Source organism: Heterocephalus glaber, unplaced genomic scaffold (genome assembly GCF_053883595.1).
Source record: "Heterocephalus glaber isolate CG9 unplaced genomic scaffold, H.glaber_assembly_v1.0 deba00001497, whole genome shotgun sequence".
Lineage (NCBI taxonomy): Eukaryota > Metazoa > Chordata > Mammalia > Rodentia > Bathyergidae > Heterocephalus > Heterocephalus glaber.
Genome location: NW_028258320.1, coordinates 6,379,498 through 6,392,497, shown reverse-complemented (window position 1 = coordinate 6,392,497; position 13,000 = coordinate 6,379,498). Strand labels below are relative to the sequence as shown.

At 56.3% G+C, this 13,000-nt stretch overlaps 1 protein-coding gene across 2 annotated transcripts; it reads left to right on the top strand.

Moving 5' to 3' along the window:
• The first annotated feature begins 5,717 nt into the window (after positions 1-5,717).
• On the top strand, positions 5,718-12,456 carry Nfkbie (NFKB inhibitor epsilon). Of its 2 annotated transcripts, none has more exons than XM_087184629.1 (6): positions 5,718-6,125; positions 8,190-8,292; positions 8,870-9,092; positions 10,395-10,483; positions 10,577-10,870; positions 11,749-12,456. In XM_087184629.1, exons 1-6 carry the CDS (start codon positions 5,821-5,823, stop codon positions 11,812-11,814), a joined length of 1,080 nt encoding a protein of 359 aa, XP_087040755.1. In that variant the 5' UTR covers positions 5,718-5,820; the 3' UTR covers positions 11,815-12,456. The 2 variants fall into 2 exon arrangements, with proteins under 2 accessions (XP_087040755.1, XP_087040756.1); XM_087184630.1 differs by having other exon boundaries at positions 5,719-6,125; positions 10,577-10,816.
• Positions 12,457-13,000: the final 544 nt, after the last annotated feature.

The window sequence follows — 13,000 nt, the reverse complement described above, 5'->3', positions numbered from 1 at the left end:
GCTCCCCACCCCCCGCCGAGGGGAGAGGGAGTGCGCGGGGGGCAGGGGCTGGGGCCAGGGCGGGGGCCGGGGCCGGGCTGGGGGGGCCGGGGCCGGGGGCGGTGTCACCTTGAGGCCCTCGCGGCGCCGCTCCGCCTCCCGCCCGCTCCCGCCGCCGCCTTTTGTCTGAGCGGAGCGGAGCCAGCACGCCCCCCCTCTTCCTCCAGGCGCCGCTGAGCCCCGCCCCCGGCCCCCCAAACTCCGCCCTCCCCAAGCCTGCTTCCTAACCACCCCCCCAAAGGGGAGAAGCAACAGGGGCTCTCCGCACCCCTTCCCCGCGCTAGGCTCTGCGTCCCCCTCCGCGCGACCATCCGGGGAGGTCGATACTCAGCGCCCCCTCATCCTTCCCGGTGAGGGGCACCGCAGGGGACCTGACACCTTCTCTCAGCTCCCCAGGTCCTGGGGCTCAGGGTGGGAGGGGAAAGGGGCCCTGACCCCCGGAAAGCCCTCCTTGCCAGGTGCTGGGAGAGGGTCAGGTAAGAGCCAGGCTGTATGTGTTTGGGGGGGGGGAATGGAGTCAGGTACAGGGGAGAGTAGGGAAGTGGGTTTGAGAAAGGACTGACAGGACAGAGAAGAGGATGCAGGACCGGCCTCCTCCAACCATCTTCATCCCCCGAAATTCAGCCTTCTAGAAAGAATGAAGTGAGCACAGTGCCCTCGGCTGGAGGTCAAGGAAACTGAGTTCTGATTTTTAATCCTAGCTCTAGCACTAACGAGTTGGGTGACCTTGGGGGAGTATCTTCCCTCTCTGAGCCCTCATTTCTTCATCAAGAAATTCTTCAGAAAGAAAGTCAACTGCACAATCTCTGAGGCCCTGAGCTGTGGGTGTGGGAAGCAGACACACAGGCCACACGGGGCTGGGGAACTGCAGGCAGCCTACCTGCTCCCAGCCACCTAACCACCCCTGCATTCCTGGACCGACTGGAAGGGAAAGAATTCATTCATCCCTGCACTCCTGGGCACCTGCATCCATAAACAAGAACCAGGTAACTACTGTGTGTCCTGTGCAGAATAAAACAGTTCCCACCTTTGGGGCTGGGATATAGCTCAGAGGTAGAGCATTTGCCTAGCATGTGCAAGGTCCTGAGTTTGGTCCCCAGCACCTTGCCCCCAGAACTACAAATCTAATGGGGAGGGGAGAACCTGGAACCATCACTGTGATAGGATGTGGTCAAGGCCACACATGATCAATCTTCGGGCACAGTTGCTGTGGCACCTTACTGTGTGTTGTTAGGGTCTTTAACATACAGTAAGTGTTCTTCTTTACACACAAGGACCAAGATGGAGGGTGTATGACTTACTGGGCAGCCACTGACACTCACAGAGCTACTCCTAGAATTCAGATCCTTCCCATTCAAAAGTGTAGGGAGACCTTCGGGGTAGGAAGTCACCTTGAGGCAAAGCCTGGGTATCTAACCCCAGAGGATGGGACAGGGGCACACTAATGTGCCCAGGTATTCCTTGGTTTCATCCAGGGCAGGAGAGCCACTGCTGCCCACCCCCAAGTCCTGATCCAGCCATTTCCTCCCTTCCCTTTGTAGGCAAGGTCAGTGGCTCCTCTCTGCCACCTACTGATTCAGAACTCTCCAGCCTGGCCGAAAGACCTTCTCCAAAGCAGTTATTCCTTCTCTTTGCCCAACAAGGAGGATGTGGTGCTGAAAAGACCAGGGTTCTTGTCACTCTAGTGGTGTAGGAGGAATCCCTTTTGGTGGTTCATTCCAGTGTCTCCCACCCATGCTTTTTGGGAAGTCATCTCACAGCCAAACGCTGCACCCCCTGTCCTGGTTTCAGTCCTGTCTGCCACCTCCAGGCCTCGTGCAGGCAGGAGCAGAGGTCTTGAGAGTTCCTGGCACCGTGGCCTTTCCTAACCTGCATGGGCTCCTCACTCTCTCGTTCAGTGTCTATTTATTTACTTATTTATTTATGAGACAGGATCTTGCTATTATAGACAGTCAAGTTAGGTAGAAATATTCTAGGGAGTCAGACAGGGCTAGGCCCTCAAGAGGATCAGTGCAGAGGAGAAGGCATGTTGGAGCTGTGGCTGGAGGTGCATCTGTTGAGGGCCAGGCCTCAAGATAGGGATGGAGTGACCAGCCCTGCATGCCTCCCTGAATGATGAGCAGTGGATTGAGGGTTGTGCTCACCTGGTCTAGTGAGGTCTGAGTGGACATCGGTCACCCCCAGTGGGTGGCCAGGACCCCCTGGTTCATCTCTTCCTAAAAAGGTCCTTGTTCTTAAATCTTTTTTTTTTTTTTTTTTTTGGTACCGGGGATCGAACTTGGGTCCTTACACTTGCGCAGCAGGCGGCGAAACCACGGAGCTAAATCCCCGGCCCGTGGTCCTTGTTCTTTCCATATATACTTGCTATGTGACTTGTTTTCCCATTGGATCAATATTACCTAAGCGGCTAAACTTGTAGTCTTATTGGTTGATCATAGTTTTGTCCCACATTGTACCCATCTCCTTAAAATTCAACATAAAATTCATTTTTTGCACCTTAAAATTCATTCTTCCCTTTCAGAGAACACAAACTCAGCATATCTGACATCTAGCAGGTTGGGGGCTCCATTTATTTCCCCTATATCATTGCTATGTAGTTCAGGCTGGTCTTGAACTCACCAGGTAACCCAGGCTGGTCTCTCAGCAATCTTACAGGCAGGCATGTGCCACCATGTCTGGCTTGTTCGGTGCCTATAATCCTCCTCCTGACACCCACTGCTTCTTCTCCACCTCGTAGAACATCAACACAAGGAACACCCCAACTCCTTTTGGCCAACTTTGGAGCTCCCAAGAGACAAAAAAACCATTCCTGCCTTCTCCTTTCACACACATTAGCCTTCCCAGAGAGCTCCGGGAAAGCGGATGAGAGCAAGAGGGCAGAAGGACCCAGCTGACCACAGGTCACCATGGAAATGAGGCCTGTTTCCGGAAAATGAATCTGGCTGGGGTGGGGGGAGGTGGGAAGTGGGGCCACCACCGCGGGAACCAGCAGGGGCACGGAAGGACTGGAAGGGCCTGCCCTGGAGGTCTTGCTGAGGAGACAAAGCCAGGGCCCTGACCACATTCTAGCCTGAGTCAAAGCCCCCGAGTCTTCCTTCCAAATACCACTGCCACCGGCGCGGCGCTCTTCCCGTTCATTCCTGCAGTGTCAGGAGGGCTTTCTGGGGGAGTGCAGGCTCTCTGGTATTGGGGGCGGTGCGTGACTCAATACTGACCCCATGTGGCCAGGAAAGGGGCTGCCACACACCTGTCAGCAATGGCCTATGCCTGGCTGGCTGGGCTGGGGTTTCCTTAAATTTAGCCTCCATCCGTGTGAATTAGAAGGGAAATTACTGCATCCTTCCTGAGGTTTGTGTCTTTGCAGGGGGCTCAGATGCCCACTTGTGTGGCTTCGATCTTAATAAAGGAAGAAAATTTCAAAAACAAAAACAAAGGTTTTGTCGAAATAAACTTCAGGATTTGGGTTAGGCCAGCACATCAGGTTGCCGGACATCAAGACAGGACATAGTGCCAGATTTGGACCCAACTGGTCTGCAGATGACTCTTCTCCTGCAGACTTTGAGGATGGAGAGGAGCATGCAGGGGAGGAGGCTGGGACATCTGAAATCACACTGGCCCCAAGGGAAGGAGTGGGGTTGGAATCCGGGGTCTTGCATGTCCTCTAACACTGAGCTGCACCCCAAGTGTCCCCAAGGGAAGGAGAGGCTTCAGTTTCCTCAGGCTATCCCCTCATGATCCTCACAGCCTCCTACCTAACGCATTCTCTACACTCTCATCTTGCAGGAGATGGAGAACAATGTGTAAGACCAAGCCCTTCTCCCCTCCCCCACCCTTCTTCCCTTTCCATTTCTAGTCGAAATGGAATCTTCAGCCCCTGCCCCCCCGCCCCACTGATTAGTTGGGCGAATTGTGCGCTCCACTCCACCTTGCCTTAGTGAAACCATTCTGAATTGTAATCACCAGGAAGCCTTTTGTTTGTTTTTTTTGGGGGGGTACCAGGGATCAAACTCAGGACCTTGCGCTTGCTAGACAGGCGCCAGAATCACTGAGCTAAATCCCCGACCCAGGAAGCCTTTTGAAGGCTGGACCTTGGGATATTTTTGTTGTTGGTGGTGGAGTGTAGGTGTTGGTTACGATTGTCACTGTAATAATTGGTTTTGCTCCCCGAAGAGAACCATGTCAGACAGATAGCAGAAGTTCCATGTGTGTTTGTCAGGTGAGTGAATGGATCAATGAATAAAATGAGATTGCAGGGGGAAGGGCAGTAGGATGCTTCTTAGTAGCTATCTACACTCATCCAGCTGCCTTACCCAAAGTCAGAGATGAAAAAGAAGCCAAGTGTGCTGGCATGGGCTTATAATCCCTGTACTTTGGGAAGCTGAGGCAGGAGGTTTGCAAGTTCAAGCCCTGCTTGGGCAACTTAGGGACTTAGTGAGGTGGTGTCCCAAAAATTTTTATAAAGGGCTGGCTTGGGGATGTAGCCAGTGCAAAGGCCCTGTGTTCAGTACCCTACACACACACACACACACACACACACACACACACACACACAGCTGTTCCCTTGGGCATTGCTGGCCAAGGCTGATGGTAGATGGAGTCATGGATAGAGGCAAGTCACAAAGTGCTGGCTTGGAGCTTATCTGTGGATGGTGGTGCCCTCTCATGGCCTCCCTGGGCACAGGAAAAGCAGGGACAGGGAAGGGGAGATGTTGGTGCTGAGGCTGAGGCTGGGACCTCCCCATCCCAGCCCCACTGTGAGGAACTAAACTTCCGCGATCACTGGGAGGGGCCAGATGCCACAACCGCCTGTGGTCAGAGGTTCACCCTGAGGAGGACGAAAGCCCGGGAGCACTGGCTCATTAGACAGTGGGCTGGCTGAGAAACCCACTTTCCAGAAGCACAGCCCCAGGCCCAGGTCTGTGGTGGGAACCGAGGACACACGAGGCCCTCTGTGCAGCGCCCCAGGGGAGACCTGCTCCCCAAAGATCCTAATGGGTTTCCTTTTCCACCTACACTCCTGGACCTGGGTGGGGAAAATAGAAACAGGCAGGGGACAGGAAGCAGTCTTCCTCACCCCACCAACTCCACCAAGTGTCCATCGTGTGCAGAAAATCAATAAACATTCCTCCAAAACAAAGGAAAGACAAAGTAGAAGTAAAAAGCAAAATAAAAGGTAATAGAAACAGAGATAGATCTTTTCCAAAAGAGAAGGAGACCAAGAGACAGAGGGAGGGTATAGGAAAAGGGTGAAAAAAGAACTGAGATGAGTTACGTACATGCACCAATTCCCTCACAAGGAATGAGATCATTATGTACTGCAAACACAGACTAATAATAAAATATATTATGAAAATAATAATAAATAAAAATGAGTTGGGGATGTACTGAGGAACAAGGTCTTGGGTTCAGTCTTCAGCATTGTAAAATAAATTTTTTGAAAAAGGAATGAATAAACGAATAAAGAAATCGAAGATATAGCGGAAGAAATGAATGAACCCATGGAATTAATGAATGGAATGAAGAAAGGCGAAGAGAGAGAATGAATGAATGCAGAGTTCATCACCGCAGGCGTGAGTCAGACGGTAACCATGACTCCGGCCTACGCAAGCGCAGGTCCGGGGGATTCCGGAGGGGCGGGATCTCGGCCCGGAAGCGCCGTCGGGGGCGTGACGGGGGCGTGACCAGCACGGCTGGGGCGGGGAGCAGTCAGCGAGGTGGACTCGGTGGAGCTCGGCGCCCTCGCCGCCGCCGGCGGACGGCGACCGAGAAGGGGCCGGCGACATGTCGGAAGCGCGCAAGGACCCGGCCGAGGCGGACGACGGCCAGTGCGACTCGGGCATCGAGTCGCTGCGCTCCCTGCGCTCGCTACCTGAGCCCGGCCCGGCGACCCCGGGCGACGCCAAGGAGGACGCGGAGGGCGAGCGCGCCTACTCGGCCTACGACTCCGTCTCGCTCACTGAGCCCCTGCCCCTACCCGGGGTCCCCGAGCCCGAGCACCCCGGCCCCTGCTCGCCGCTGCCCCCTACGGGGCCCTTGAGCGCCCAGCAACTTGAAGCGCTCACTTACATCTCCGAGGACGGCGACACGTGAGTACCGGTGAGACTGAGGCAGGCTGCTGCCCAGGGCTTCCACTGCCACCACGGAGATCCATCGAGGTCCTGCAAGGGACAGTCCTCACTCTCTCCTCCACACTCCATACTTACTCCTCTGAGCTCTCGCCAAACCCAGACCCAGCACCTGGCATCCTCTGCCTCCTGTGGGAGTGGGCAGAGCCAGCAGGGGCCCCACCCAGCACTGGGAGCCAGAGCCCGCATCTTGGCAATCTCCCAGTCTCCTCCCTGGGAAGAGAAAATTCCCCGGGCCGGTCCAGTTGTTTTCTTCTTGCTGGGGGAGGGGGCATCCTTGTTTGCTCAACATCTGGGATTCCCAGCTCTTGACCTCGGAATGCCCTGTCTACAAGTGGCGCTGGCTACAGGTTGTCCTTTAGAGCCCAGAAGCTCAGGGTGAGGGGCGCAGGGTTGGGATGGCCCTGCAAACAAGAGGGTGACTCGGTGGGGCACTGCTCCCCTAGCAGACAGAGGTGGCCAGCTACCCAGCCTACTTCCTCCTTTGCTCAGAAAGGGGAAGTGAAGGCTGAGCCCAGCTCCCCAGCATGCGCCATCTCCGAGCCCACCAAATCCTCCTCATGTCCTATTTCACCTCCCCTGGACCCCTTTTCCCCCAGCCCCAGGAGGAGTCTGGCAGGGACTGGGCCAGCAGGCAGCTGGAGGAAGAGGGATGGCGTTAGACAGGCTGGCTGGTTGAGAACTTCCCCCAGGAAGCAGATGACACTGTTAGAGGAAGGGGTTGTTGAGGTTTGGGGGTGAGAAGCAGAGCGGGGCCAGAGCCCTAGACCAGAGAGAGTAGAATGACCAAGGCCAGGGCCCACAGGGGGATCTGTCCTGATCGTCTGCTTTTGAGATGCAAGGGTCTTCATCCGGGGTGGGCATTGCCAAGGAGCTTCTGACCCAGTGAGGGGGAGGAGACCCAGGGCCTTTGTACCCCAGGCTCAGAATCCCAAGGCTGTGGGGGCTCCATGCCAGAGTCACATGACTGACCTCTGACCCGGGAGTGGGGACTCCTGACATTGTGGTCTTGTTGCCCTTGCCACATCTATTCAGAGACAGGTGCTGCGTGTGTGTGTGTGTGTGTGTGTGTGTGTGTGTGTGTGTGTGTGTGTAGGGAGGAGTGTCAGGGCTCCCTGCGGGTCCCCGCAAGGCCTGTCTCCTTGGGCCAAGGGGAACGTGGAAGTGGGAAGAGGAAGTAGGAGGAGGGGAGACAGGGAGAGAGGCGGTGGCAGGAATGTGGCCCCAGAGCAGGCCCTGGCTGAGGGGATTTCCAGAGCTGTCCCTCCCTCCCTGTCACTCTCTCCTGGGCCACCCGCCCATGGCCAAAGCCTGGCCCTGCCGTGTGCGCAACCCCCTCCCTGCCCATGGTAGCCAGACTGCTCCTCACTGCGGTCTGCAGCTCCTGATTTCATTTTCCCCAACTGAGGTGGGGAAACCCCGGAACTGACACTTCCCTCCCACTGCTCCCCTTGTCCCTAGGTTGTGACCCTTGTCCCCCATCAAACACGAATCCACTGCACTGCACAGGAGCAAGGAAGGGCTTGCAATGCCTCAGGGAGGGTAGGGCAGCAGGGCAAATGCTGCTCTCTCCTCATCCCTCTTCCAAGAGCTGTTCCCTCCGTTGGGAGGCACTGGGGGAACCCCGCTTCTGCTCCCCTGTCCTCCTGACTAGTGAAGTGGGGAGCCCGGCCCTGGAAACCCCCTTGCACCACTCCGCAGCTTTCGGTTTGGCTCTCAGCTGCAGCTGGCCTGGCAGGGCCCTGGGGTGGGACAGCTTGAGGTGTGGGCAAGCTGGACAGGAAGGCCCTTGTCCATCAGCACCCTGCCTGTGTGTGCCAGCCAGTAGTGGCCCTTGCCAAGGAGACTTGGAGTGCCTGTCCCCAACTCCTGGCTTCCTACACCCACCCTCACTTCTTGACCCCAGCTCTTACTTCCTGCACCCAAGTCATGGGCACTTGTTAGAGGTTGATGGGTTCCTTCCCACGCCAAGACCCTGGCCCACCCAGGCTCCAGGTCCTGACCCCATGCCCTCCCCTGCCCCAGGCTGGTCCACCTGGCAGTGATCCATGAGGCCCCCGATGTGCTGCTCTGCTGCCTGGCCTTGCTGCCCCAGGAGGTCCTGGACATTCAGAACAACCTCTATCAGGTGAGTACAGGGAGGAGGCGGTGCCCAGATACCTGTCTTCCCTGGCAGCTATCCCAAGAGCATACCAGGGTCACTCAGGGAGCTGTGTGCCAGGCACAGGTGAGAGCTGAGGGCACAGAGAAGTAGGACACAGCCCCTGCTATAGCACCTCCTGGTCACACAGCAGGTAACTGGAGCTGTGATAAAGACACGCACCAGCTGCCGGGAAGGCATAGTGCAGGAGGCGGCATCTGAATGGAGCCTTATGGGAAGGGTTGCAAGGGGAGGTGGCTCGGTGGCCCTGCCTCTCCTCCCCACTCCGGATGACACAGGTCTCCCTGAGGGTGGGGACTGGATTTGGTCCCCACATGTCCTTTCTCCAGAGGCTGAGAGACTTAAAGAAGAGCGGCCACTTCCCTTGCCCTGTTTCCAGAACTGAGGTCCCAGGAACTTGGTGGGGTGACAGAGAAGGCTTGGGAGTCCTTCTTTGGGAGAGCAGGGCTGTGACTTTTGGGAGCAGCTCCCGACGTGGGGCTGACATCTGGAGACTGCTGTGACTGCTGCAGCATGTTCCCTGTGACCCTCTGCTGTTCCACAGACTGCTCTGCACCTGGCTGTGCATCTGGATCAGCCAGGTGCGGTTCGGGCCCTGGTGCTGAAGGGGGCCAGCCTGGCGCTGCAGGACCGGCATGGTGACACAGCCCTGCATGTGGCCTGCCAGCGCCAGCATCTGGCCTGTGCGCACTGCCTGCTGGAGGGGCAGCCAGAGCCAGGCCGAAGACCAGCTCACCCCCAGGACCTCCAGCTGCAGAACTGGCAAGGTGCGGACAGCCCCAGGGCTTGTAGGATAGGGGACAGGAGACAGGGAACCCAGCCACAGGGAAGGGAGGGTCCCAGCTTGTCCACTGATGCTTCTCTAGTTCTAAGTACGTGGGTACTCACTAACAGCTTTGTTAGATGGAGGAATGAATGAATGAATGAATGAAGAGTCAGAATTTACACAGCACCTACTGTGTACTGAGTAGAAATCTAAATCCTATCCTTGAGCTGGGCAAGGTTGGCTCACGCCTGTAATCTGAGCACTTGGGAGGCTGAGGCAGGAGGATGCTGTGAGATCGAGGCCAGCCTTGGCTACATAGTGAGTTCAAGGCCAGCCTGAACTACAGAGTGAGACCCTGTTTCAAAAAAAAAAAAAAAAAATCCTATCCTTAAGGCATTTAGTTTAAGCCAGCATGGTAGCACACCCCTTAGTCCCAGCAGTCTAGGAGGCTGAGGCAAGAGGATCCCAGTTCAAGTCCAGCCTGGGCTACAGAGTGAGTGAGTTCAAGGCCACCTGAACTACATACGAGAACTTGTCTCAGAGGGAGGGGCTGAAGATGTACCTTAGTGTGAAGGCCCTGGGTTTAATCCTCAGGACCAGAAATTAAAAAAAAAAAAGATGCTTAGTTAAATACAAGTTAAACTCATTCATTCAACAGAAGTGTACTAAGGGGCTCCTAGGAGCTTGCATCTGTGACCAAAGCAAAAAGCCTGAGACAGACAGTAAATACGAGAAGCGAGTTATCAGTGTGTTTACAGAGAGGAGTGCTAACTGGGGGGAGAATTGATGTGATTTTTAAGTGGGATGGTCAGCACTTTGAAGGGGATAAAGGTTGTAAACTTGACTCTGAATCTCTATTACAAGACCCGAAAGGAGAGTCCAAAACAGAATGAAAACAACCCCATGACTCCAAGGGAGTGCACAGGACCCAGTGGTCTCTGGAAAGGCCGGGGATGACAGGGTCCGCTACTCCTGTGTCTCAGAGAAGCCAGGACTGGGCTGGAGGGCATGTAGCATCCTAGTGAGCGTGGGTCCCCGCGTGCATCCCCACATGTGTGGGTGGGGTGTGTCTTGGGGCAGGGTGTGTTTTGGCGGCTGTCACAGGACGCCTGACCCCTGAAGCATGACAGTTTCAATAACATGACTGAAAAGGTGGAAACTTTGAGCTCCTTTCCCCTCAGACTCCTGTGGGGGTTTCAGGGCTGTGCCCTAATTGTCGTGTGATGAGAGGTGTCTAGTGGGCAGTGGGTCTCATGGGGCAGGGGGCCCGGATGCCCATCAGCACCCCACCTCCTGCCCCCAGGCCTGGCCTGCCTCCACATCGCCACCCTGCAGAGGAACCAGCCACTCATGGAGCTACTACTGCAGAACGGGGCAGACATCGATGTCCAGGTGAGGTGGCCCAGCACCCAGGTGCCTCCCCTCCACAGTGCCAGGCCTGACCCACTGCCCCTGGGGCCTCGCTGACATCCTGTCCCCCCCCAGGAGGGCACCAGTGGGAAGACAGCCCTGCACCTGGCCGTGGAAACCCAGGAGCGGGGCCTGGTGCAGTTCCTGCTGCAAGCGGGTGCCCAGGTGGATGCCCGCATGCTCAACGGCTGTACACCGCTGCACCTGGCAGCCGGCCGTGGGCTGGGCAGCATCTCGTCCACGCTATGCCAGGCTGGTGCCGATGCCCTGCTGCTGAACGTGGAGGATGAGACACCTCAGGACCTGGCTGAGGATGTAAGACGTGCATGCTCTGCCCTGCTCTATGGGCCTCCCATGCCCATAGCTGAGGTGGGCACTGGGCACTGTCATAGCTGGGGGCCAGGGAATTAGGAGTCTGTGGTATAACCAGGGCTCACTACTTAGCACCACAGCACCCTGGCCACCTCAGCCCCTCTCAGCCTGTTTTATAGTTGGTCAGGACCAGGGCCCACACTCAGACTCTTTCAGGGGTGCTGCAGCTAGAGAATGGGAGAGGCAGGCGGGCGCTGAGCTCTGTGGGGGTGAGGCCCACAGGAAGCTGGAGCACCAGGCCTCAGGTTGCCACCTGGCTTTAGCCAGCATCTGCAGAGGAGGAATATACTGAGGTTTCCAGCTCTTGGAATGTTTTGAAGTGAAACAGGTTTTCTGTACAGTCCTTCCTATTTTTAAGTGTCCAATGTAGTCGGGCATGGTGGTACATGCCTATAATCTCAGTTCTCTGGGAGGCTGAGGCAGGAAGATCTCAAATTCAAGCCTACCCTGGGTAACTTAATGACTTAGTGAGACCTTGATTCAAACAATAAATTTTAAAAAGGGATGGGGATGTAGTTCAGTGTGAAGGCCCTGGGATCAATTTGCAGTATCACCAAAAATTAAAAAAGTTCCAAATGTTTTGTGAATACCCTTCTCCAATCTCCCACCAACAGCCACAAAGGTGCACAGGCTGGGTCACCTTTAAGGTTCCTCTTGTCTCAGCTGTTCCTCCATAGATAGCTGTCCTGGACTTCAGGGGCCCGCCTGGTCCATGGCCCGTGACCTGGGAAGGACTGGGGAATGGCAGTGAAGATATGTTCCCTGACGTCTGTCCCTCGCCCTGGGGGAAGGGGTGGCCCAGTGGGTTTCCCAGGTCTCTGCTTCTGCAGCTGCTCCTGCTGCTCCTGACTGCTGCCTGCTGTTCTCCTTTTCAGCCGCTCACTGTCCTGCCTTTCGATGACCTGAAGATCTCAGGGAAGCCACTGCTGTGCGCCGACTGAAGCCAGGCAGGCCTGGGGGGTTGGGAGCCGCACCTGCTGCAGCCTGGACCCAGGGTGGCTGTCCTTCCAGGGCCAGTCCTAGGGGCTGAGGCCCAAGCCTAGGACAGGACAGTCCTGAGCTGAGGAGTCTGGAAGGAGAGCTCCCCGTGGACTGGACGCCCAAAGCCCAAGATGTCCTGGTGAAGCCTGTGTGCCCCTTGGAGATGGCAGGGGCTGTCATTTCCGCCAACATTGGCCAGCCGGCAGGTGCCATCTGGGGAGAAGGCCTGGCTACTCCCGAGTGATAAGAGACTGAAACAGCAAAGCAGGGCCCCCAGGGGTCCCACCTTCCTGCTGTTGAGAATTCAAGAAGCCTGGCCTGCATGGTGGCGCGTGCCTGTAATCCCAGCTGCCAGAGAGGCTGAGGCAAGAGAATCACAAGTTCAAGTCCTGAATGGGCACTTTAGTGAGACCCTGTCTCAAAAAAAAAAAAAGGGCTGGGCTGTGTAGCTCAGGGGTGGATCACCCCTGGGTTGGACCCCAGTACTGGAGAGAAAAAAAATGAAAACACTGTTGTCTAAAACTACACAGAGGACCCTGTACAGAGCCTTTGGTGGAGGGATACTGCAATAATGACACTAAAATATTAGCAAAGACTTGAAAGTTTCCCTTCTAGCGTTGTTTGTGTGTGTGTGCCTAGGCTGGCTGCCCTGTGCCCTCTTAGCCCCTGGGTAGGGTAGGGCCCTGCTGGCTGGGGTGTTGGCTTGAGGGAGGAGAATGGGAGACAGTCCCGGAGGAGGGGTCTTGTCCAGCAGGCACCAGAAACCCAGACTTTTCACACCTTTTTCTCCATTCTGGCCACACGGGCCCTGCTGGTCCGGCCTGTGCTGGTAACCCTGAGCACTTGGAGCCCAGCACGCGCGACAGCCTTTACCATCCTGAACCCAACACCAATGGCAGATTTGCGATGGACCTTGTTAAGGAACACTGGTGGGAGAGGGCGGTGGGTGGGTGGGGCGGGGCGCCCTGGGGATTTTGCCGCCACGGGACCGAGAGTGTTGGAGCCTGCGGAGCGGAGCGGAGCTCACAGGGGCAAGAGGACAGGACTGCTGGTCTGACCAGAAAAGGAAGGAGTCTTCATCCACCTGAAACCAGCTGTGGGGAGAAGAGGTGGGGCACGGTGTCCGGCGTTCCCTGCCGCACCACC

Excerpts from the sequence above, each read along its gene's own strand:
- Nfkbie (XM_087184629.1), top strand. The coding sequence starts at position 5,821 with ATGTCGGAAGCGCGCAAGGACCCGGCCGAGGCGGACGACGGCCAGTGC. Across the intron at positions 6,126-8,189 it reads ATCTCCGAGGACGGCGACAC|GCTGGTCCACCTGGCAGTGA; the intron begins GTGAGTACCGGT and ends CCCCTGCCCCAG. Across the intron at positions 10,871-11,748 it reads CTCCCATGCCCATAGCTGAG|CCGCTCACTGTCCTGCCTTT; the intron begins GTGGGCACTGGG and ends TCTCCTTTTCAG.